Consider the following 27,749-nt stretch of genomic DNA (forward strand, 5'->3'; position numbering starts at 1 on the left):
ACCACCTCTGCCTGCCGGCCTGATTGCCCCTTACTGCCCCCCTGCCGGCCTGGTTGCCCCCAACTGCTCCCCGCTGCTGGCCTGGTCACCCCCAACTGCCCCCCTGCCGGCCTGGTCACCCCCAACTGCCCCCCATGCCGGCCTGGTCACTCCATGCAGCCTCTGTTCAGTTGCTTGGTTTTCCCTCACTAACCCCCTTGGCAGCCTGGTTGCCCCATGCAGCCTGCTCTTCAGTCATTTGGTCATCCCTCACTAACCCTCCTCCTGCCGTGGTTGCCCCACACAGCCTGCTGTTCGATCGTTACTGTTACTGTGATGGCATTCAGACAATTTGCATATTCCTCTATTATTAGTATAGATAACCACAGGAAAAGGCAAAATAGATATTTTAGACAGTGTTGAGAAATTTATAAAAAGAGTTCAGGACCTACTTTAGGCATCAGGAGAAAAGCAGATTCATTCTATTCCCACAGCCAAAGGTGAATGGATGAAGAAGGTAAACAAGCCAACATTTAGACACATATATATACTAGAGGTCCGGTGCACGGATTCATGCATGGGTGGGGTCCCTCAGTGTGGCCTGCGGGGATTGGCCAAAACCGGCAGTCCAATATCCCCCGAGGAATGTAGTAGTGCGCAAAGTGGCAGGTGGCCGGGAAGGAGCCCAGGCCAGGCGCCGTGCCACTCCCGCTCATCCTAGCCCCACTGCGCCTGCCACTGCCACTCAATAGGCTCACTGCTGCTCGGCTGCAGGCACCGCTGCAGCTGCGCTTGCTGGACATGAGCCCGGCATCTGGTGCCCATTGGCCAGCTGAGCAGTGCTCCCGCTGTGGGAGCGCACTGACCACCAGGGGGGCAGCTCCTGCATTGAGCGTCTGCCCCCTGGTGGTCAGTGCACATCATAGTGATCGGTTGACCAGTCGAATGGTTGACCAGTCACTTAGGCTTTTATATATATAGATACATACATACAAAAGCATCTGACCAAACCCAAATATAAATGATTAAAGGATTATCTACTTAAATGGTCTATATGGTTGACACATTAAATGCAAATATGTAAATGTTTTTCATGTGGATAAATAGGAAATAAGTACATGTGTATTTATCACACTTCCCAAGCTCATATATAAAAATTATAACTACTGTTCTTAGTCATTTCTTTTTGGAAATGTCTCAATAACACAAAGCACAAGTCAGAATGCTTCATGTTACTCAGGCCCTTGTTGGGACCTTAAACTCTAATGAGAGACTTTTAGAAGCTGATCAGCAACCCCTAAAAAAAAAAAAAGAATTCTTACAGGTAACAGTAGTGCAACAGGACAAGAATGAAAGCCTTCTCACTCTTCCCTTTCCTCCCTGCTCCATGGACACAATACTATAAACATTCTGTGTCACTATGAAGTTCAAAGACAGATCTGTATATTGAGTCAGACTCAGTCTCAGCCTGTCATAGTAGCCTTGATTTCTGCTGACATTACATATCTTACTTATAAAAGTTTATTTTTTCTTATTATTTCAGGCAATATGACCCTTTTAAACACTGTCTTGATTCTTTTCTGTTTAACTATGTAGGTAAAAAATTATAAAATCAACAGAGGACTTAACCTAAATTCAGATGTAATAATAACTCTAAGACCTCATTAATAATCTCCCACTTCTGGCAATGAGACAGATTTGACATTTTGGACAGCCATTCCACCAAAGAATACCTAACAATGCTGGATTAAATTATTGTTATTATTTTAGCTTTTCAAGGATAATGGTGGAGAATTTTCTAGGATTGGCGAAATATTCAGGTCTTCCATTCAGGGGGCACAATAAATTCCAATCAGAATTTTAAAAAAAAGTAAAGAAAGAAAGAAAGAAATCTGTACCTTGATTAAAACCAAGAACTGCAGAACAGCAAAGACAGGGAGAAGATCTTAAAGCAACTAGGAAAAAGAGAGTATATACAAAGAATTGTGCTGAGAAGGGACTCTTCAATAGCCAAAGCCAAAAGATGGTAAAATATCATCTTCCAAGTGCTAGGAAAAAATAACTACCAACCTAAAATTGTTTTCAAGTGAAACTATCTTTCGTAAATGAGGTGCTGTTTTTGTGTTTTTTTTTTTTCAGACAAATGTAGAGACTTCATCAGTAAAACTGTTCTCATCAAAGAAACTTATAAATAATAGGCTTCAAGAAAAACAATACTGATTTAAAAAAAACACAACAACACTGATATCAGAAGGAATCCTTGCTACCGAAAGAAATGGTGAGCAAAGGCAATAGTAATGAAAAGGATGCATCTAAACAAATACAGACTTTTAAAAAGATAAAAAGCAATAATATTTAATATGTAGAGTTAAAAAGCAGATAAAATAAAATTATTGACAATAATATGGAGGGAGCTCTAAAACTTAAATGTCCTAAAGACTTTGTTGTCCAAAAAGAGGGTAAATGACTAACATTAGGTTAATTTAATAATTCAGGCTGAAATTTCTAAAGTATCCACTAAAAAATAAAACTCGAACAGAACTATAATGTATGTCTGCCAAACTAGTAAAGAGGGAAAACATTATTTAAAAAACAAAAAATCATTCCGAATGAAAGAAAGAGTGCGATGGGAGATAAAACAAAAAACTGGAATATTCTAAAAGCACAAAGAAAGATTATAATACAAAATAAGTACAAATGTGTGTAATCTCAAAGTTAGAAGAGTAAATGCTGTATTATAAAAAGATAGAGATTGTCACACTGAATTAAAAATAAAATTGAGCTACATCCTATTTAAAGTAGATAAACCTGAACGCCAAGGACAGAGAAAGGACAGCATGAAGACAACCTGCACACATTGGGAGTTGGCACATTTATAAAAAACCACAGCTCAAAAAAGAAGTCAAGATGAAAATACTCAGAATTGCACAATAATGAATTATGGCATATCAAAATTTGTGGGATACAGAAAACATGCTTCTTAAATAGAAATATAAAAAGCAAAAATAACAGAGCAGAGCATGAGAAATAATGAACTAAGTATATGACTTAAATGAAAAAGAAAAAAATTAGAAGGAAATAAAAAACCCCAGAATTTTATTAAATAGAAAAAAATTGAGAAAACTATAAACTAAGTTTTACTCTATAAAATTATTAAATAAATATTTGTGAAATTCTGATATTAAGGGAAAATTGAAAGAAGAAAAAAGAACTATAAATACTACAGAGATTAAATAACAAGAATATTATAAGTAAATTTATGATTAAAAAAAATGAAAATAGAGATGAAGTGGACAAGAAATGAAGCTATAACATCCAAAATGACATCAGGAGAGTGAGAACCCTAAAGAGTTATATAATAATCAAAGAATTTGAATCAATGGTAAAAAAAATTGAGAAAACTATAAACTAAGTTTTACTCTATAAAATTATTAAATAAATATTTGTGAAATTCTGATATTAAGGGAAAATTAAAAGAAGAAAAAAGAACTATAAATACTACAGTGATTAAATAACAAGAATATTATAAGTAAATGTATGATTAAAAAAATGAAAATAGAGATGAAGTGGACAAGAAATGAGGAAGCTATAACATCCAAAATGACATCAGGAGAGTGAGAACCCTAAAGAGTTATATAATAATCAAAGAATTTGAATCAATGGTTACAGAAAATCTTCCTATCAAAAAACAAAAAACACAGTATAGGAATATTCCCAGTGGGTTCTAGAAAATATTTAAGGAAGAAATAATCAGATCATAACAGAAACTCTTCCAGGGCAGAGAAATAAAAATAACACACAAAACAATCCAATTATATAATAAATTTCAACCTTAAACCTCATGAGGACAATGCAAAAGAGGAAATTTAAAGGCCAGTTTCCCTAGTGACCACACATACAACAGCCCCACACACAAAATCTTAAAAAGTTAAATTCAGCAACATATTTAAAAAGGGTAGACTATTGTGCAAATGTTGTTTGTCCAAGTATGCAAAGTCAACTTAATGTAGAAAGTCTATTAATGTAACTAACCACAATAAGAAATTTAAAGAAAAATTCATATAATCATGTTAAGAGATAAAAATGGACACTTGATAAATTCATTATTAATTCATGATTTTTTTTAAAAACCCAGCAAATTAGAAATAGAAGAAAACTTATTTAACATGATAAAGTGTATCTATAGAAAACCTACATAAATTATTATACTAAATAGTAAATATATATGTGTGTATATATGCACATACATATATATATATATATTTTAAAAATTCACAAAGCCCAGATGCCTGCTATTACCATATATAATTAACATGGCAATGGATGTTCTAGGAAGTGCAACAGAATGAGAAAAAATTGAAAAGTTAGAAGAATTGGAGAGGAAGAAATATAATTTTCATTATTTACATGATATAATTGCTCTACATATGTCTAATGGAAAATCCAAGTACCTACAGAACATTTTTAGCATTTAATAAAGTGTTTAGAAAGACTAATGAATATAAGGATTTTGTACAAAATCAACTGCATTTCTATACATCAGCCAACAGAAACTACAACTTGAGAAAGTAAGAGAGAAGAGGGAGACAGAAAGTGAGACAGAGGGACTGTAACAGCAAATAAAAAAATATGATACTTAGGAACAAATCCAAAAAGTATAAGCATGACCTTTATGAAAAATTGTAAGACATTCAAGAATTGAATTAATAAAGAGATGTTTCATATCTATAATAATAATAAAAGCGTAATATGCTAATTAGACCAGACGTCTTTCTGGACATCCTTTCAGATGAACTTCCGGATGAAGCTGGGACTGCGAGGGAAGCCCGGGTCCTGGGTGCCTGCCGGTGGCCAGGGGGAAGCTCGGGTCCCAGGTGCTGGAGGGAAGGGAAGCTGCTGGCAGCCGAGGGAAGGAAGGCCTACTCTTGCATGAATTTCATGCATTGGGCCTCTAGTTGATGGATAAGATGACTCAATAGTATAATAAGGACATATTCCCCTAAATTGATATAAGGATATAAATGTACCCCCAAACTAAATCTCAGCTGGGTATGTTTGTGGGTGTTCTTTCTTTCTTTCTTTATTTCTGTTTGACTTCATACCTGTTACATAAAATTTATAAGAAAGAGAAAGGTCTAAGAATAGCCAATTCTGACCTGAAGAAAAAAGTGGGATGACATATCCAATATTTATTTAAAACTATAGCAATTAAGTAGTATGGCACTGACACAGGAAAAGGAGCCCAGCAACAAACGTACTCATATGTCCAAGTTAGATTTGTGATTGATCAGGCATTTCAGGCCGGGCGGAATAGAGAATAAGTATTCAATAAATAGTTCTGGAACAAATAGGTATATTAAATGAAATGAGATCCCCATCTCACTCCATACACACAAGTTAATTCCAGAGAGATTAAGGCCTTACCTAAATATGAAAGACAACATTTAAAAATTATTAGAAATAAAGATACTAGATGAGTTCTTTATGAGCTCAGGGTATGAATTTCTTAAGCAAGATCCCAAAAGCACAATCAATGATAGAAAAGATGGCTAAAACTCTCTTGATTAAATTAAGAATGCTATAAAAATATGAAAATAGCAGTTACAAATCAAAACCTTTCAGCATCACAAATAATGAATAAGATTATCAGATATAGAATATATAAGGTACTCCTAAAAATCAAAAGAAAAGATAACTTGATTGAAAATTAGAAGCCATCCACAACCTTTTCATAGGAGAAGAAAACAAAGGTCAATAAATATATGAAGAGTTCAATTTCACATGTAATCATGGAAATAGAAATAACACAATGAGATTTTAAATTCTGCACGAGATAAATTTTGCATAACATTATTGTTATGAAGATTTTAATGTTATGGATAATGTGAAAGAAAAGGAACCCTCCTACCATAATAGTATGAGTATAAATTAAGATACTCACTTTAAAAACCAACTGCCATTATCCAGTAAAAGTAAAAACACACATACCTTAGACCCAAGAATTCCACTGCTAGTTCTACATAGGCTGAGAAATTCTTGCACATGTGTATCCAGAGACAAGTACAAAAGTTTCCACAGCAGGACTGTTTGCAATAACTCAAATATCCATTGACAGGAAAACAGATCAATTGTGGCAATCCTACACTGCAGTACCAGATATTGGTAAAAGTGAATAAATGGCGGTGATAAAAAGGAATGTAGTTGAATTTTACAAATGTAATGTTGAGCAAAAAAAGCAAGCCACAAAAGAACACCTTAAGAGAATTCTACAACAAAATAGTTCAAAAACAAAAATGAAGCAGTATGTTGTAAGGAATATAAACATATGTGGAAAGACAAAAAGTAATGAAAAGGAAGGAAGTGAGAAACATTAAATTCAGGGTAAAAATGATCTCTGAAGGGAAGGAATGGCATTGGGAAGGGCAACATGTGAGCCTTCAAAGTTACCCGCAATGCCTCTCGCTCACATCAGGGCTGTAGGTGCACGGATTTTCACCTTACAGGTGTTATAAATACTCTTTTATGTGCATTACTTAATTTATTGAAAAGTATAATTGAGAAGCTGGCATCCTATTTTAATAACCTTTTATTATGAGATCATATATAGTTACAGTGGGGCCTTGACTTACGAGTGTCCCCACTAACGATCATATATAGTTATAGTCAATACCTGCAGAAAACTGTTCTATTATAGATCAGCCTTCAATGATAGCATATTTAGCAGTACATAAGAGGCACTCTTTCCAAGGATCACAAAGTCATACAATTCCAGTTCTCTCTTGAGCTGTATTCCCATGTTACAAAAACACACACCAAATGATGTAGTAGTTTGTACATAGGAATACACTAGTGATTCTACTATCTCTCCTCTTCACTAATTATTCCAAAGGGGGCAATAAACAAACTTCAAAAGGACCAAGAATTCTGAACATCTGTTAGTGGAATACCCATAATGTGAACTTTATATAGAGATCTCAATTTACCTGGAAGATGCCCTGACTTATAATTTCATCTTTTAAAACAGAACAGCACCTCAGAAACTGGCTGGGGCGGACCCTTGCCCAGGACAGGGAACAGAAAGCCTGGGCAGCTGCCCATCAGGAATCTGGCCTTGTGGAAGGGCACCACTTGCTCCTACGTCTTCCCTCACCCCAGGCCTGTGGAGCAGCATGGGCTGACAGCCCTACTCTACCAAACTGAAAGTTTCCTGAAAAGACCTCTTCCTGACATCTCCACCAAAAATGATTCGATAATTATTTTCACTAATAAATGCACTCAAGTAGTAACCGAAAGTCATTCTACATATCACTCAGCATACAACATGGAGGGAGATAGAAATGAACTATACACCCCAATTACCCCACTCTGTGGCAACATGGTAGTGGTAGAGCCAAGGCATAACCTCATAAAAAGAGTTATTTACAAGATATAGATGGCAAAATATCAGTATATCCAAAGGCTCAGGGCTCCAGTCATGGATTCCTGATCACTCAGCAGATCTGTGATTAAGTCAGTACACAAATATGTATCACACCTTTACGGAGGAGTTACATTTTAAGTGTCAACAGGACAAGTCTTTGTCCAAGTTGCTCCCAGTTTAGATGTTTGGGGAGATAAACATGTATGGTATGATAAGGGTGGAAAGAAGGATGAACGAGTTGTGTGGGCGCAGGAGGTGGCAAGTGAAGAAAGAGGGAGGGTTGGTGGGACAGAGTGATGGACCATGCCAGATAGGAACACACAACTGCTGAACGGCAAGGAACAGCTGAACCTTTGGGCAGGAAAAGTCCTGCTTCTGGGTACATTTAATATTTCACTTGTTTTTCCAGGAAGCTAGAAAGATGGCAGGAGTTTCTGTCTTAGCCTGAGGAAAAGGACAAGTAGGCAACAGATAGCCTTAGGGTTCTACAAACTGTAGGCAGGATCCCTCTATACAGCTAGTTGGCTCCTGGTTATCCAAGTCAAACAGATAATCTAGGCAAGAATAAAACAGGAGTAAATATTCAGATTATACATCAGAGATTTTCAACCGGTGTGCCACAAGGATTTTTAAAATGCAGTACCTGACTATTCAGTTTGGGGCACTTAGATTGTCAAATAAAAAACTGACAACAGCCAACACAATATCTGTCCAGTGTGAATGAATCAAAATTATACCATTTTTTTTGTCAGATCGGCAAAAATATATTTTTCGGTGTGCCTCAGAATTTTAGTAATTATTAGTAGTTTATGTGTGTCATGAGATGAAAAAGGTTGAAAATCGCTGTTATACTTTATGAGTATTAACAAAAAGCAACTAAGAAGCTCATACACTAGTAAACCAACAGGCACGGGGCCAGACCAAACCTCAGAAAGATTAGCTCCCACTATCTAGTAAACTTGAGAGGACTTTTCAGTGCTGTTTGCTTTCTCACAGGTCATTGAAAAATCTAAAAACAAAACAAAACACTGAAATTACTAAGCACTGACAACTGTCTAAACTAGAACACCCTTCACATATACATAGCACATGCAAGTACTCAGAGTATTGTATATTTGCCCAACCTCTGCTTCCACACTAGACTAAACACTATAGCTAAAATGACAACTTCAAGAAGAATTCATGTGGTAATCACAAGTATCTGAGAGCAAAGGAAACCAGTGTTTTCAGAACTGTCCCATAGTTCTTCAGATATCAGCTATTCTAACTGGAGGAAGGATGAAATTCTGAAAGATTCTTGTACTTTGCAAACCCTTAAGGTACATGGATTTGATTCATAGGTCCACGAAGACCCTGGAAATATCAGCCACACTGTATAGATGTAAACCATTTCCCTAAAGAAGGCTCACAGATTCCATCATATACTCAAAGGCACTCAAGATCCAGAAAAGACGAAAAACCACTTAAAAAAAACAAACCCTTAAGAAGAAGGGTTCTGAATTGGTATGTCACAATGAACATTTTTCAGCCAAGGAAACAGCATATATATTTCAGGGAAATATAAAATAATTATTTCAAGAGCTAAGATTATTAAGTACCCTGTTGGTCTAATTCAAATGGATACTTTTTCTTGGTCTAGAATTAACAAGATTGACTAACCTTTACTAATATCAAAACATTTTACATACATATGAATTTTTAGGGGAAAAAATCCTCTCTTATAAAGATACTACATTTTACCAAATTCCTCCTTTTTTGTTTTACCAAGACAATTAGCAAAAATATAGGACTAGAAAAAAAAAAGGTTTCATGTTTTGTAAAACTAAACTATTTAGGAAAAATTTTAAGTATCATTTTGAGGCATAAACGTGACTATGATTTAAAATTAAAAAATCCTTTTCAGTTCTTGTATTCTGGAACAAGAATCTTTGGATAGGATCAAATTCACATTAATGTCAAACTAAATTCTAGACTGAAGATGGCTGCTTGGGTAGGGAAACCTCCATTAGCTGACTTAGGCTCAAATATTAGGCCTTAGTTTTATAGCAAAAGATAAGTGATACAGTTATTAATGTATTAACCCTAAATAAAATATTTACGGTTGGGACCTGTTAGTGGACTTTTAATCACTTGGGTAAGAAGACGCTGACTTAACTGCCACCTGTAAAATGCCAGACTCTGTGGTAAGATTGACACAAAACATTGGACTATTCCTAAACCTTAGTGCTCAGTACATGGTAGCTACGGGACCTGGGCCTCAGTGTGATCAACTTCTCTCTCTCATTTTAAAGTAAGGAGTTGGAAAGATGGTACTGCACATGACCACATAGCTACTATTTAAATGTCCTCTTAGACTGCACTCCTGGAGATCAGGGACCAAGGCTTCATCGTTTATATTCCCTAGCAGCACATACCACCAGGTAGGTCATCAAATGCCTCAATTTATCATGTGGAAATATTTCTCTATTCAAAGGACTTCTATACTCCATTGTGTGTCTATTATATGACTTACCATATACTTCAGACCGCTTAAACTCACAGACCTCAGCAAATAGTGTGTACTATATGCCGAAGATCTGCTGTAATTCTGTGTGAATGTTTGTGAAACTGGATTCCCTTGTAAGCAAACTTGTAACTGGACTTTCATCTCTCAGGAATGTAGGTTGCCTCAAATGTAAGGTTACAATTGGTCCAATAAATATTTCATGCAAGGATGACTATAGTTCCTCTAGGATGACAAAAGGAAGAGTTAAGTTGTTTGGAGTCCAGGGAATAGATGGAGAAAGCTGAAAGACTGTCGATTTAACTGACTGCCCACATTTTTACCTAGCTCCTGCAAAACACTCTTCCTGAGCCAGTCTTGGGCGGGTAGAGTGTCCATAGTATTTAGTCTCGAATCTTCAAGAAGAACTTTTTTTTTTTTTTAAAGCAACGGGAATTAATCCTGCAAGTATAAGTAGAAAGAACTACTAGAACTTTCCCTAGAAAGAACTAGGGAATCTCTAGAACAAAAATAACTTTGTCAGTTAATTGTGTGATTCATCTTTCTTCCTCAAACAGGATTTAGTTAAAATAAAACATTTTAACCCACATATATTTCTTTAAAACATCACGAAAGCAGTTTCCTAGTCTTTTTAAAATAGATTTTTACTGATTTCAGAGAGGGAAAGAGAGAGATAGAAACATCAGTGATGAGAGAGAATCATCGATTGGCTGCCTCCTGCACGCCTCCCACCAGGGATCAAGCCTACAATCTGGGTGGAATGGAACCATGACTTCCCGGTTCCTAGGTCAACGCTCAACCCTGAGCCACACTGGCTGGGCAGTTTCCTAGTCTTTATAACACCTCTCATCTCTCCCTAGTCAATTATAACAACTCCATTTACTTTTTTTGGCTGCTATAATTTCTAGAGAGTCCCTTTCATCTTTTCCCTCCCTTAGGAACAGAGAACACTTATAAAATCTCTTTGCAGATAGTTTCATTGTGATTTCAATCTTCTCTCCCTTGCCCTACTTAAACTGTTTTTTCGGTGTTCTTCATTCAACCTATTTCCTAGATATTTAATTATTTTTCCATTTCTCTATAGAAAGAGCTTATTGAGATATTTTCAGGAACATTCCACTTGCATCTTCTTTTAAGCAAGAATACGGTACTCACATGCATCCTGAGAGCTCTTTCTTTAACAACTTATTAGGCTGAAGAAATTTAGTTCAAGATTTTTGTTTAAATGATGTTAAAATGTACTAATTCCAAATCAGTGGTGTGAATACCATAATCTGAACTTAAACTATGTGTGTGTGGGAGGGGGGGAGGGGAGTATTTTGCTTGTAAACTCTACTGGTGCTATCTAAATTCAGCAGCAAAAAAATAGCAGAGGTGATGTTTTTACTTTTTAAATTGTTTACCTTGCTTTTTTTTTTTGCTTTTACCATTAAAAAACAAATAGATGTTTTATTCCTCTATTCCTTCCAGAGCCTGAAACAAAGAGGCAGTAGGGGTGCATTCTCAGTTTACCCCTAAGAGGGGCTCATGGATGAGGTGAAGGAACCTAAGGACAGAATGCTACCAGGCGGAAGCCTGAGTCCTTGTCCTCATTCTGCCAAGTAAGAGCTCAACGGCCTTGGCAAGACCCTTCACTATCCACCATCAATTCCCTCATTCACAAAATGGGATAACTCTACCTGCCCCGCCTTCCTCACTGGGTAGTTGCAAGTACCAGGCATAGTAAATCAATGGACGTTAAATACTGAAACACTGTACAAACATAAGCTATAATTACTACGTGCTGATGATACAGCTTAACAGGATCATTAACATAAATCCAAGATTAAAAAAACAACAGCAGCATATTCACAATAGCCAAGAGGTGGAAGCAGCTTAAATGTCCATCAACTGATGAACGGATAAAGAAAATGTGGCATCTCTATACAACGTCATATTACCCAGCCTTTAAAAAAGAAGGAAATGCCGTCCCATGCTATAACATGGGTGAATTTTGAGGACATTATGCTAAGTATAATAAACTAGTCACAAAAGAGCAAAAATGATTCCATTAAGGCGGGATGCCCAGAGTGGTCAAAATCATGGAAACAAAGTAGAATGGTGGCTGCCAGGGGCTGGGGGAGGGGGAAATGGAGACTGGTTGTTCAACAGGGAAAGTGTTTTAGTTTTGCAAGATGAAAAAGTTCTGGAGATCCATTCCTCCACAATGTGAACATAGTTAACACTACTGAACTGTACACTCAGAATCGTTGAGGGTAAAAAACACACTTTAGTGTGGTGAGGGTAAGATAAATTGGAATTAACTGAAATTTAAATAAAATTAAACCAAAACAGCCTTTGTTGGCCACCTCAATTAGCAATCAATCTTGCTAACCTTAGAAAAGCATGTTGCTGATTAGTAAAGGCTTTTCCAGAAGCCACATTCTTATATCAGCAGGGGCATCTCTAATCCCACTGTCCTCCTCCCTCTCCCAGCCCTCCTCCACTCAGCAGAGCTGAGGCCCCTGTTCACCATTCCTCCAGCATTTGGCTCACACTGCTGCTAGTCTAACACTTACCACATTACTCTCAGTCAGTGACACACATTCCTGGCATCGACGTTAGACCATGAGCTTCTTGAGGGAAAAAACCACATCTAACACATCTTTAATTTCCCTTCCTTTAGATCCCAGCTCCATAGCACAATACCACTCATCAAATGTTTGCTAATTGAATAAATTCTTCTCTTCCACAATTTTCAACATCTGTCATTTAGCTATTGGTAGGGCAAAAACTCAGGAGCAGAGAGAGGTTGACTATTTTCAGCTGTGCATATAGGTTTGTGTTGTTCCCTGTTCATATCTGGTAGAGAAAAAGGAGTGGAAGAATCATGTATTTATAGCTGTGTTTATAATGATATAACAAAGTTGTTCAATGATAGTTCTCTAAGGAAAAAAAAAGCTTGAGCTACAATGTTTATAATAATCCTCCCCAACCCATTTATGGTTTTGAAATAGCCAGAAAGAAGTCTATATTATATTAACAGTCCTTATAAGGGTTCTTACACGAGAGCGCAGTTTTAAATGGGAGCAAGCCTCAGCCCTCTAGAACTTCCATTAATAAAAACCATAAACCCACTGTAAGAGAGCGTTAACTTAGAATATTGGGTTCTCTTTAAAACATGTAACTCTTACCCATCAGAAACTTAAGACTTATTTGTAGGTAGACTTGCCAAGATAAATATAATCATAAAGAGAGAACAATATGTCATTTTATTCCTAAAATACTCAGGTATTACTCAGAAGACAGCATATAAAATGAGCAAGAAAGATGTTAACTCATTCTTGATAACTGACGCAGGAATCTGGACCAGTGAGATTAAGAAGTACAGAGCACACCTTGACTCTCAAGGGAAAAAGTCTAGTTCAGGAGACAGGACACATGCCTTAGTCACAGGGATGGATGGGGATGCAATCTGAGCTGACACGGTGAGCTGCTGTGAAGATCATATGAGTCAATGCCAGTCACGTCCCTCTCAGGTTGGCAGCCAGTGGACATCACAGATCTGCCATACAGCACTAATCATCAAGTTAGAGACAAGTAACTCAAATACAATAGTGACATATGGGATAGTGTATGGCGACCATATACAGCTAAAGAGGAAATGAAAAGAGTGGTTTCATAACTTCTAAGACAAACTCCCCATTAGATACTGAACTTGAAGGCAGGAGCCTTGTATTCCAGTTGCCTCTGCCCATCCAAGTCCCCTGACTGGGCCCTGAGCCTGACACATGCCAACTAATGCAATTACCACTGGAACCACGACTGAGCTTCACAGATAACGTATCAAAAGATGTAGCAGCCAGTCTCTGCAGCAGAGATGGATCTGAATATCCAGGTTTCCCCGAGTTGAGTAGTTGTGATACAAAACACATGACTCATGGTATCTAAAATATTTCCTATCTGACCCTTTACAGAAAAATCTTGCCAATCCTGGACTAAGTCTTCAAACTTGGGAGGATAAAGTCAACATTGACAGAAATAGGAAAATGTAGAGAAGAAAGGGTTTGAAGGAAAAAATGGGAAGCTCAATTTTAAATGGGTGTCAGAAAGGATAGGGATGCCAAAACGGGGACGCTGTGAGATAGTAACAATAGGGAGAGAGGTCAGGGGCAGAGGTACAGACAAAAGTGAAGCCAGGAGGAGGGTGAAGGTAAAGGTAAAGATGGCAGTGGCTTACAACCCGTCATGGTGGTGAAGCTCTATCTTCAAAGAAAAACTTCCATGGAAGGAAGTCCTAATGTATCAAATGAATGGAGAGACCTGCTTTGGCTGCATCCCGGAGGAACACACAGAACACGTCCTGCTGGACACCCTGTGCCTCTGCAGCGACTCCCGAGGAACCCGTCAGTTTGAAAACCAATGGCACGCCGGAAGCAATAGGAGCCGGAGGTCAGAGTTTAAACATTGGGTTGGTTGGACTCCCACACTTCAGTGGAGGGAGCTAAAAGCAGGAGCAGAAGAGACTGAAAAGGAACTAGAAAAGCAGTAGAAACAGGCTTGTGTTGTAGCCAGCACCTGCAAGACAAAATTGACTTAGTAGAGAAGAAAAACAAGGTGAGGCTTCCTGAGAAGTCAAAGGAATCTTATCTAATAAAAGAGTAATATGCAAATTAACTATCATTCTGCGACAAAGATGGCGGCGCCCATAGCGGCTGGGGCAGGATGCTGGCTGCGTCAATCCGGCAACGTGAGCCCAGCAGGCAAGCACGGCCCACAGGTAGCACCCAGCAGGGCCTGCTTGCCCATTGCCATGGTGTGGAGCAGGCAGGCCCCACAGAGAGCAGAGAACCACGGGGAGCGGGCCCAAGCCGTCAGTAGGATATCCCCTGAGGGCTCCAGGATTGGAGAGGGTGCAGGTCGGGCTGAGGGACTCCGCACCCCCATGCATGAATTTCATGCACCAGGCCTCTAGTGTTTAATAAAAAGGTCAATGAACTTACTTAGAAAGTCACTGGAGGCCATTGGTAGAGAGACAGAGACAGAAATCAGTCTCAAGGAAGTGGGGGGCGGGGGGAAGAAATGGAATTGGGGGATAAAGCTTGTGGCAATGAAGTCTGACATTAACAGGAAGGGAAAGATGGGATGAGAGGGAAGACAGGGTTGTTTTAAAAAGTAAGACATTTCTTCTTCCAAAGAGGTTAAGAGATAGACCAAAGAACTTAAATGCATATATGCATAACATGGCCATAGACAATAGTGCGGTGAAGGCCTGGGGGGTGTGGGGGGCAGGAGCTGGATGGAGGGAGTCAATGGGGGAAAGTAGGGCGATATCTGTAATACTTTCAACAATAAAGATAAATTTTAAAGAAAGAGGTGAGTGAGGAAAAAAATGGGTGTGGCAGATTGTTTACAGAAAACGGCTGTAATAATTTCCAGGATGGAATCATGTCTTAGTAGTTCCCTTCAACACTATGAGCTTAGCCACATGGCCTGCTTTGACCAATAGGACATTAGCACACATGACACAAGGAGAGACTGAATATCACTCACTGTTCTCTCTCAATGTGCGTGTAACCCTGAGACCAGCATGAGGGTGAGCCAGCCAGCCTGCGGGGGATGTGAGGCCACCCAAAGGAGAATGAGACACCCAAACTGGCCACTGCCAACCTGCAGACGCATGCAAGAGACCATCCCCGATCACCTGGCCACCAGCTCACCTGCCAGCTGGCCACTGATACATGGAAGAGAACTGTGACCTAAGTAAATGGTGACTTTAAGCCAATAGACAGAGCAGCTTGTCCTGCAGCAAAAGCCAACTGAGAGAATGAGTGAGGATTTTTCTGGTGTAAAAGATGATATAGGAATCAGTGCTGTAGGTATGGCCTGATCATATTTCAAAATGCAATATAGACACAAAGCTTTGCTTTTTCCTTTTATATCTTTCGAATTGTCTGTAATGAGCAGTACTCACATAATAAATGTTGTTATTGTAATTACTATACTTGTCAACTAACATTGGAGATAAGAGGCTATGACTATACTTACCCACTCATACTTATGAGTTGACATAGAAGCTAACCCAGGTCTAAGGGGCTTTTGCGCACTTTTTATTTCTTACAGGTAGAAAAAAATGTAATCTAAGCTAGTGTGTATTTGAACAGTAAATGAACTCTGGAAGCTAGAATATTTAGCCAGTTTTGTAATTCTATTTTGTATGCTATGAGCAGAAGAGAACTGACAAATTTTTCAATACAAAAATTAAAAGACAGCATTGAAATCAATGATGGAAAACTAATGTTGGCCACAATATTTTCCTAAGGGTGTCTGCCATAATTGGTGTTTTCTATTATGAGATTTCTCTGCTGGATTTTATCTTTTACCAATTAAATGTCTTTGTCTGATGAGACATCATTTACTTTAATATATGTTCTTTAGAGTCTCCCCAACAGTGTATCTTGTAGGTTGAAGAAAGTATGCAATACAGACATAACCTATACTTCTCGCCTTTCTCCAACATAATTTTCTCAATAAGACCCATTTGTAAAAACATGTTTAACATTTTTTAAAATAAAAAAATTCATGTTTGAGTTGAAGGTGAACAAACACACTCATGTTTCTTCTGAAAAGGCTGCTTAGGGGAATTATTTCCAGTTGGGTAGGATTCTCCCCATGTCATGAGAAACATTGTTTTTCTCTTCTATAGTATGTTTATTAATAAATATGGGAAATAAAACATGGTCAATTGAACACATGCTACCTCTTGAAAAAAATTTTTTCCAAAAAGTATAAACCCACAAATATAAAGAACAGAAAATGAGAGTAGATCAAAATGTCCAATAAAAAAAAATGACAATGATAATTAACAGAGTAGAAAGAGTGAGAATATAAAATATCAGGATATCAGGGACCCCTCTCTGGGGACACTGACTAGACTGAAAGAAAAGACACCCCCAGTCAATCTATAATAATAAAAGTGTAATATGCTAATTAGAGCAGATGTCCTTTCAGATGACCTTCCAGACAAAGCCGGGGCTGTGAGGAAAGCCTGGGTCCCGGGTTCCCGGTCCCTGGTCCCAGGACCCGGAGGGAAGGAAGGCCTACTCTTGCATGCATTTCGTGCACTGGGCCTCTAGTTACCCTAAAAAGACTGACAGTCAAGAAGCTTTCTCATCTTGTTCAGAGCTGCTAGTCAGCTTTACAATGTCTTGCTCTTAATTATAAATGGACAGCCAGAAATCAAACCTCTGAAAAAGTTTCCAGTATGTAAAAATAATATCAAATTTTTAAAGTTTAAAAAATAGGAACAGTCCAGAAATCTTTAAAAAAAAAAACACCTTAAGATGTATAAGAGAACATATTACACCCATCCAATAAGAACAGGAACCTATAAAAGCAGAGATGAGAAGCAAGTTCTTGGGAATTAGAAATTTTCAATAATAAAAATTCCAATAGAGCCCAGCCAGTGTGGTTCAGTGGTTGAGCATCAACTTATAAATCAGGAGGTCATGGTTCAATTCCTAGCCTGGGTACATGCCTGGGTTTTGGGCTTGATCCCCAGTGTGGGACCTGCAGGAGGCAGCTAATCAATGATTCTTTCTCATCATTGATGTTTCGATCTCTCCTTCCCCACCCTTTCTCTCTGAAATCAATTTAAAAAATTTCCAATATATGGGTTAGAAGGTAAGTGGAGAAAAATTCAGGTAGTAGAGCAAAAAGACAGAGGTCTGAGTACAAAAAAATGAGTAGAGAAGAAGGCTCTAATCAAATGTCTGACAAAGGAGAGAACCAAAAAAGAGGAAAATACAGTGGGAAAAAATATCCATAAAAAAAGAAGTCACTTTCCAGAACCGAAGTGACTGGCCCTTCACAATGAACATGCGTATGAGAAGCCAGACACAATAAATAAGACCCACACCAAGGCACAATTTCAAAATACCAAAGGAAAAGCAGTTCTCAGTATATTATAAACCAGTATATTTAAATGTTTACAAACATTTTAAAACCCCATTCAAGGACCAAATAATGTTGGCAAACATATCAACAGAACTAGAGCTAGAAGACAGTAAAATAATGTCTTTAAAATTCTGAAGGAAAATGTTTTTCATACATAAATACTATACCCAGCCAAACTACTAATTAAATGTGAGGCTAGAATAAAGACATTTTCAAGTTGGCAAGATCTCAAAAAAGTAACCTTTTTCTGGAAGATTCCATATTTTCTTGCTGCCAATTATTTTCTTACTTTGGCCTTTACCTACATTACTTATTAGACCTTGGAGGCATTTCCCTCTTCCCTACCCCCCACATTCTATTTCATAAGCTAAACTCCATCTGACCATCCTGTAAGGCGGCGGTTCTCAACCTGTGGGTCTCGACCCCTTTGAAGGTTGAACGACCCTTTCACAGGGGTCACCTAAGACCATCGGAAAACACATATAGCATATCAGATATTTACATTACGATTCATAACAGTAGCAAAATTACAGTTATGAAGTAGCAACGAAAATAATTTTATGGTTGTTCCTGCCAGCAGGGTGCAGTCTTTTCCTCCCCTGCTCACAGACTCTACTCCAGGGAGGGACATCTGTTTTACCTCTAATCAGCATGCTTTAAAGCCAAACTCTTCTCCCTAAACCACCGGTAGCAGTTTTCTGCAGGCAAAAGCCCCCTGTTTCTTCTTCGTGGCTCTGTCTTTTCAGTCCCTCTACTGAGCAACTGTGACTAATACAAGGTCTTTAATACGGTAGCCATTCACTGATCAGAGAACAATCGACTTAATATTTAATGTTAACCCACTGTACAAAGAATATCGCACTGAACCTAGTACATCTCTGTGCCAATCGAATCCCCATCTAGACTTCCCATCTCAGAGTCCCTGCGTTTAGGGCAGAAAGGATCATTTTGGGGAAGGAGAAAAGAAGAGATAATTCTTCTAGTTAAGAAAAGATGATCATATGACCCAGCAACTTCACTCCTAGATACACGCATATAAGAAATGAAAACATATGCTCATGCAAAAACCCTAGACAAATGTCATAACAGCATTATTCACAATAACTAAAAGGTGGAAACAAACTCAGATGTCCACCAACTGATAAATGAATAAATGAAATGTGACACACCCATACAATGGAATATTGTTTGGCAATAAAAAGGATACATGCTAGAGCATGGATGAATACTGAAAACATTATGTAGGTGAAAGTAGCCAGTCACACCAGACCACCTTCTGTATGATTCCATTTATATGGACTATCCAGAATAGACAAATCTGTGGAAACAGAGTGGAATAGTGGTTGCCTAGGGCTAAGAGGGTTGGAAGAAATGGGGAGTAACTGCTAATTTAGAATATGATATTTCATTGGGTGGAGGGGTGGATAATAAAAATGTTCTAAAATTGATGATAGTAATGGTTGCATAACCCTGTGAATATAAAAAACCCTGAATTGTGTACTTTGAATGAGTGAATTATATCTCAAGCTGTGTGTGTGTGTTTTTTAAAAAAGATCAATGTGGGAATAAATTAAATTCACATATTACTTTTTTTAAGGCATAATCAAAGAGCACCAGCTTGAATAAGGCAAGATATGCAAAATATGCCAAAACTGGATCAAAATGTGCATTTGTGATCAGAAAACACCAAGTTAAAGAAAAGCCATGTTTGTTGATATTTATTTGCCCCAAAATTAATATAGAATCTGTTCACTGTAAAGTTTGCTAGTTTAAGAGGAGACATAACAAAGTGCAGTGAAAAGGAGCATGGATGAATATTGAAAACATTATGTAGGTGAAAGTAGCCAGTCACACTAGTCATGCTTGTTGATATTTATTTGCCCCAAAACTAATATAGAATCTGTTCACTGTAAAGTTTACTAGTTTAAGAGGAGACATAACAAAGTGCAGTGAAAAGTACTGGGTTTTACTGGAAGCACAGAGTGCCAGGTTATATAAACTTTTGTAGGTCACTTAATTCTAGAAGGCAGTGTCTCTAGTTTCACTACTTGCTAATCACCTTATTTCACAGGCGTATTCTTAAGGCAATTAATGGATAATGTAGTTCACATTTATAGTGGGGCAGGATCTGCAAGTGCCACTGAGGTTTATGCCAGGCATTTACACAGACCTATTGAGCATGATCTGCAGGGTGAATTAAATCACCCACTTACAAAATCTTCCTGTTTGAGAGATGCTATGATTACAAAATAAATCCATAAAACTTTGATTCTTTCACAATGGATGTGCAGTGTTTTAAACTATCTAAAATTAAATGATGAATTCACATGTTTTTCAACTTTAAAGCTGCCTTTTGAAATAGGTCTCAAAAAAGGTTTAATGATATAAAGGCACGGTGGAGGGGAACAGATAAAAACAATCTAATGGATGAGCCATCTACAATCCCTCTTTGCATTTCATCTTCAAGGATACAGTAACTAACAAATCAGATTTACCAAACCATGATTTTAACATAAAGTAAAATCCTAGTCCTATCTTCTTTCAGATATTAAAATTCACACTTACCCAGTTGAGTACATCAAAGTTTTAAGATATTGACCTAATTTTTAAAATACATTTTATTGATTTTTTTACAGAGAGGAAGGGGGTGGGATAGAGAGTTAGAAACATTGATCAGCTGCCTCCTGCACACCTCCTACTGGGAATGTGCCTGCAACCAACGTACATGCCCTTGACCAGAACCTAACCCGGGACCCCTCAGTCCGCAGTTCGACGCTCTATCCACTGAGCCAAACCGGTTAGGCTGACCTAATTTTAAGAAAGGAAAATAGATGCAAATAAACTATGTTCACTAAACATACTAAGTAGCCCTTCAATTATTTTTGCTTTTGTTTTAAATTCTCTTTATTTTCTCCCATCTTCTACATTATTTGTAACTATAAACTTTTTTGTCTGTATGATGAACAACATGAACCTGTTTTAATTTAGGACCAATATTTTGATCCACGCTGGTTTGAAAGATACTTAAAAATTCTATGAAGCTGTGCCACTTAACTTAGGACTTGTAGCAGTCATGGACAAAACTGTGCCAATCAGATAACCGAAGACTTTGAAAACAAAACCTGTAAGACCTTGGATTGTATGATGATGTGGTATAAACTGGAGAAACTTTAATTGTAGTATGTGAAAATCACATGAATAAATTAGTGCAAATAAAACACTCTTTGTTTCTGAAATACAAACTTATTTCTTTTCTTGGCTTTTCTCTTTGCACTTCGGTACAAAGTGTAGAATGTAGACTTCAGCTTCTAAATTGCAACATTTACTAGCCACACTGCAAACTTGTGGCAATTAGCTTCACTGGAGTACATTCATTATTTAATTTTCTTCACTGTTTAATTTCACCTACATAATTTTTATTCTAATAAAATTTAACAAGAGATCTACCCTTTTAACAAATGTTTAAGTGCACAGTACAGTACTGCTAACTAACTATAGGCACAGTGTGGTACAGCAGTTCTCTATAACTTATTCATCATGCCTAACTTTATGTATATTGAATAGCATCTCACCATTTCTTCCTCCTCCAGGCCCTGGCAACTCTACTCTCTGCTTTGAGTTTGACTACTTTAGATACCTCAGATGAGTGAAATCACACTGTGTTTGTCCTGTGACTGGCTTATTTCACTGAGCATAAATGTCCTCCAGCTTCATCCATGTTGTCACATCATAATGGTTTAAATCAGTGGTTCTCAACCTTGGCTGCATATTAGAATCACCTGGGAATCTTTTGAAAATCCTGATTTCTGGTCCAGAAATCAGGATTTTCAAAAGATTCCCAGGTGATTCTAATGTGCAGCCAGGTTGAGAACCACTGTTTTAAATGATTAACTTTGGTAGAGCAGATGACCTGATAGCAACTGGGCCACACCTGGCTTCATCAGCTCCCTGCTCCTCTGGGTGGTCTTGCAGTCAAGACTATATCACACCTGGCGATGACTTCCCTGCACGCTGAGGTGAGAACACTGTTGTGATGTATGGAAACTGCTTCTCAAGAGTCATGGCCTCCTGGCAGTTCCTCTGTAAACTGTGATGGCAGCTGTGCTAGAGGTCATGAATATTACATAAGGGCTGTCCATGCTTTCAAACAAGAATCTCCAAGCCATGATTCCCATAGCAACACACCGAGATTTTACTCATCTCAGAGATTCAGCAGCCAACATAAGTATTCTAATGTTACCCTCGATTTTTTTAGCAAGAGCAACACAGTACTTCTTTTTCAAAGCAGTAATTCTTTTCAAAAGAAAACCAACAACTGTGTTCAAATATGTTCACTTAAAAGTTACGGAGTATCACACACAGCAAGGTACCTTAAAACTGAACAACAACCTAGGGATGGGGAACGTCCGACCCAAGGGCCATATAAGGCCCAAGAAAGCATTTGGTGTGGCCCTGCCAAGGCATTAGGGGTGAGTTCATTAAATGCTTGACCAAATATAGCAAGCTAATTTTTAAGAGGATAATTTTGTATGGCCCGAGAATGATGTTATAAATATCCAAATGGCCCTTGGCAGAAAAACGGTTCCCCAGCCATGATTTAGAAATGACTACATGGGAAAAAGAATTTAATTCATGACAATTAGTCAAATCTAATAGGGTCTCAGCTAAATTCTGTACTTATATATTTCATATCTGATTTCCAGTTCCCCTTCCACATACAAACATATGCACTTTATTATTATAGGATAGAAAAAACATTTTCAAATAATAAAATCCTTTGTTGCTTTATTTTTGAAAAACGCAATGTGAGCCATTTTTTTAAAAAAAATATAAGAAAATAATATTATAAAGCACCTATGGAGTAAAATTTGGGGGAAAGACTATTCAAATAAATACCAAAATAAACATCAACTTGAATAAAGTTTGTTTTTCTGAACAGAGAAAGGGTCTGCTGGAAAAATAAGGTAAAGTCATTTTAATATTAGATACTGTTTTTTTCTCCTGGTATAATCAGGAATCCTTTTGTGTGTCTAAATGAACCATATACCACGGACACACGTTGCTTGAATTATAAAATAACATGGAATGCAAGACCACTCATATATCACACTTCCCTTTTCTACTAGGGAAAGAAAATAATCTCACTTTTTGTACCTCTCTTAAACCAAACACACTTCCACAGGTGGTCCATCACGGGCCCAGCACACTGGCGGAGAAAGAGCGTGGCAGGGAGAAATGATTTACCTTTGCCTTTTCCAACTGGGCCTGGGCCTGCCGCTCTGCTTCTCTGCGCACCGCCTCCCGGTCTTCCTCCAAAGACACATCTGAATCGGATGGACGGCTGGTGTAGGAGTCTGCCGAACCCTGGAAAGGGAAATTTACATTTTAAAATAGATTCCATCTATGACGTTTGCGTTGGGAATGTTTCATCAACACTACAGTGAGCTTCCTAGATTTTGCCCCAAGTTCCTGAAAAGAGGAGAAAATAATCCACCTCGTGGCAAACCATCTAGAAAAATCATGCTCTGGTTGGCAGACCATTCACTAGGGTAGCTGTGCCTACCAAGTTACCATTCCTTCCCCAGCTTTATGTTCCCATTAATGTCCTTTCTGGAAGACAGAACAAGTCCCTTTACACCAGCTCCGTGGTGCAGTGCAGAGCTGAAGGGCGCAGATGGGTTTCAAGGATAGCTTCAAGAACAATCTGCACGTAAGGCAAGTAGTTACACCCAGAAAGAAGGCACTGCTGATAAAAAAAAACATACCCGAAAGGTAAAGGAGTTATAAACCTCAACTCCCCAAAACCTCACTACTGTGAGCTGACTCCACTTGAATCTTAAGCATCCTTTTGCACCTTTTTATTCACCTGATACCTCCTCTGAGAAAACTGTAAGACAACAGCAGTCGGCTCCACACAATCTTTAAGCAACAATTTTTTTTTTCAATACCTTTAAATAGATATTAACAAAACCTGTCTGCAGAAAACACCTGCCCGGGATTCATCTCCTCTGGCAAATAAACCATGACACAGGAAAAGGAGCTCAGAAAATGACAGGACTTTCCCTGGCTCCCGCTCTTGCAATCAGGATCCTATTACTGAATAAAGGAGCCCATGCCAGCACTCACTCCAATAACAGCAAAAGCAAAGGCGAAATAACGTCTCCCCACACGCCAGCCCCGGAGCTTACACAGATATCCGAGTTCTTCAGCCTTCCTCCCTTGGCTCTTTTCAGAAGCCTGATCCAGGTGGCCTTCATTAGCCAGACAGCGCCTTTCCCATCCGCAGCTGCAGCCCCGGGCACGGATCCTCAGCGCGCGCGGAGCCCTGCGGAGCAGCCTCCGCGCCTTCCCCAGCCATGCTCCGGCCAAGCCCCTCTTCTCAGTCCCTTTCTGCCTCCGGGGCTTGCGCTCCCTACCCCGGGGGACTCCAATCCGAGGGGATTCTTATCCTCCCATTCCAGAGGGGGAAACGAACACTGGAACGCTCTAGGTTGCTTTAAAAATAAAGAGCACCTCAAGTGCGTTCAAAGACAGGCACCAACTCGTTCTGAAACTTAATGTATCTTCCTGCCCTGCAGAGTCTCTTCCTGCTCATAGATTGCTAAAGGAAAGAGAACCTTAAAAAAAAACCCAAAGCACCTAGTGCAAAACGTATGCAGTGACATTTGCAAGTGCAAAGTTCAAGCCTTATCTTCAGAGATCTGGAGGGGGAGGCGGAGGACGCACGCACCGCACTGGGCATGCTCCATAGGTAGCCTTTTCAGGCGGATGCTCACATCACGCACACTGTTAGTCTGTGTCAAATTGCCATTTGCATCCGAAGTGTAAACAGCTGGAAAGGGTTTTGGTTCTATAGTAACCGGCACAAGGTCTGTTTGTCATGTTTATGCTTCAGATAAAACATTCTCTCAAAAAGACAGCATGTAATCTTTTCATGTAAGGATCCATTTCCATTAACCTGCTTACAGAAAGTCTATCCTATGCCACAAGGCAATGCATAGACAATATTATGTACATTATTGGACAGCAAAAATCAAATAATGCTCAGCAACTGTCATAGCATACTGCTTGTGCTTGCCTGTGACTTCCCAAGCAAGATGCAAGAGAGAAATTTTCACATTTAATTAGGACAGGAGAGGAATCACAGCTCCAAGCCATGAGCTTCACTGAGCTCAAAATGACTTTGAAATGCTTCTCCCACTGAGAAACTACCGCTTGAAATAAAGTCACTGGAATACATAACTGTGTGAATTGTTATCACAGTAATTATGAAGAAGATTCAAAGCTCGGTTGGTTTATTAGCTTGAGATAGGAGTCATGAAACAATTCAGTCCAAATTCGTCTTATGAATAAGACAATTGAGATTTGAGAAGGAAATGTATTTAAGTTTTTAATATCCTGTAGTAGTGGAATTACATTTTTAAAGTTTATTTATAAACTTTATTTATAAACTTTATTTATAAAAAAAGTTTATTTATAAACTGTTTTCAGGTTTCTTAAAGTAAACAAAATTCTATCATTGCCTTCTAAGCTCTATTTTTGTTTGAGTGTGGTAAGGGAGTTACTTTGTAAAGTTTTATGTAAATGAAAGAAAACCATTCTTAAGAATTTCTCCCTTTTCCTCCCTTCCTTTCTTCTTTCATCCTTTCAACTCTGGGCCAAGACCAGTTTTCATGACATCAATGTTAGGAAATACAGTAGAATAGGAGTTTTAGAACAAAAGTAATAGATTGAATGCACCTTAATTGCGGTATAATTACATAAATTGATATTAAAAAGATTACTTATATTGTTAGCAAGTGAATGTAAAATGCATGGAGGATACAAAGTTCATTCCAATTTTTTTGTTTAAGTAAAATTCTCAAGGGACAGATGAGTCTTTCTACACAGACACACAGGCTTAGGGCTCCCCCATCTTCCCAGAACATTCCCTACAGCAGGGGTAGCACAGTAGAAAATTACCAAGAAGCACAATTACGCCCCATAAAGGGCCTCAGTCCCCACTGACACTGCGCTGGCTGGCATTTTAGACCCAATCACCCTGCCGAAAGCTCAGGTCACACCTCCTCGAGGACACACAATTCTGTCATAAAGAAACCCATAATGACAGGAAGAGGATTAACACACACAATGTATGTGATCTCTCCCTTTTAAACAAAATAAGATTTTAAAAGTCCTTTGCTAATAATCAGAGGTAGCTTTTAATTGCACATTTTGAGACCTGTTTCCAAGCTTACATTGTTTAAAACAAAACCCTCTACATCGACATTGGCAATTATCTTTTGAATATTTGCGACATTATATTAACCTTTAATGATTTTACAATATGAAATATGACCATGAACTGTAGCTTATTAGTGGAGCGTATAGGAGCCACATTATTTTCACACCTTGTACCTGTAATAGTATATACTTTAAAAATACTTTTTCATTATAGAAGTTACATATCCCATAGTAAAAAGAGGAAGACACAAATGAGGTCACCTTATATATCCTCTCACCAAAGAGAGCCACTATTAAATAGTAGCGTGGGTGGCCTCCAGAGTTCCTGCAATTTTGAAAGTCACCCTCCCAACATGTGCATTACAATTAATCTCCTTCCTTCTGGGAGTGTGGCTACGTGCAGTTAAAAGTGATATATCTAATTAAGCTTTGCCTTTGGTACCATATGGACTTTCTGGGTCATTCTGCCTCAAGTTGTCTTTAGTCAAGAACAGCTGGCAGTCATTTCCATTAACTCCAGAACAGGTTTATTACAAGATGTACTCTTGATCTCTCGCGTTCCTACTGGCCTTTTGTGGTATTTGTCCTTACAGGTACATCACACGTTCAGCTACCCACGTTTCCTTTTCTGCATCTTAATGTTCTTATTCCTCATTGTATGGTCCCAAAATACAACTAGTACCTAATGTCTACCAATAATTCATTCAGAATCTTCTATTTTTATCCTCAGAACTCTCACTCCAAATACGTGTTCTTTGCTTTTAGGAAATTTTATTTTAATGGGATTAAATTATACTTTTAGCTACTCTTCAACTTCTGTTTCTTCCCTCTAAACACTTTTATGTCAAGTATTGGCACAAAAATTATCACCTTTTCCCTTAAGCATTTTTGTTTTGGTATTTATAACTTGCTTTTTTGATGTTGTACTCTTCTGTTTAACAGTCATATATTTCCAGCATCAGTTATCTTCAGTGTTCTCTTGTTTTATCTTTTAAAGCCAAAAGGATGAGAGTCATACACCTATTCAGGAGGGATTTTTTTATCCCAAATTGTTCATCTATTTCTGTGCAAAATTTTCATATGAAGTCTAAAGCAAAGCTCTTGGGCAAAATCAATTTCTAATAGTATCCTAAGGTCACCAAATTCTAGACAAAGCTATATTCAACCAAACTATGTCAGGCTTCAAACGACCTTCTCATGTGGAGGATTATGTTAAATCAATGGCATATCTGACTTGTTTCTTCCTGACCTGCCATAGGATAGACAGACTTCCACTGCCATTGTGGTCCGGCCCACATTTTTAAAGGAAAGCATTATGGGATAGACTTCTGAGAACAAGGCCTGAGGGGAAAGGGTCTGTCTCTTGTATTGTCTGCTTGTGTTGGCTGGGGGTGATAATTCCTTCATTTCTCCTACTGTCATCTCTTCCCACAGTTTAAAATAATTAACTTTATTTTTTTTTTCTGTGCAGAGATCTGGGTCTCTCTAAGAAAATGAATTGCTCTTCATGCTTTGTTGGTTTCTTCAGTAACAAAACCATGCACTTTTAGGTTGTATGAGTTCCCTGTAAATGTTGGAGATTAAACCCTTATCAGAGATAACATTGGCAAATATGTTCTCCCATGCAATGGGCTTTCTTGTTGTTTTGTTGATGGTTTCTTTTGCTGTGCAGAAGCTTTTTATTTTGAT

At 38.2% G+C, this 27,749-nt stretch overlaps 1 protein-coding gene across 6 annotated transcripts in view; it reads right to left on the reverse strand.

Moving 5' to 3' along the window:
* CACNB2 (calcium channel, voltage-dependent, beta 2 subunit) overlaps positions 1-27,749 on the reverse strand; it is a 359,528-nt gene that overhangs the window by 105,877 nt on the left and 225,902 nt on the right. For 4 of the 6 annotated variants that reach the window (XM_014541388.1, XM_014541390.1, XM_005868441.2 and 1 more), the window contains one exon: positions 23,082-23,201. In XM_014541388.1, the coding sequence (XP_014396874.1) occupies positions 23,082-23,201 (120 nt within the window). Of the gene's footprint in view, positions 1-23,081; positions 23,202-24,025; positions 24,532-27,749 lie in introns of those variants that run through there. The other 2 variants (XM_005868440.2, XM_005868442.2) reach the window with 2 other exon arrangements.

Source organism: Myotis brandtii, unplaced genomic scaffold (assembly GCF_000412655.1).
Source record: "Myotis brandtii unplaced genomic scaffold, ASM41265v1 scaffold269, whole genome shotgun sequence".
NCBI lineage: Eukaryota > Metazoa > Chordata > Mammalia > Chiroptera > Vespertilionidae > Myotis > Myotis brandtii.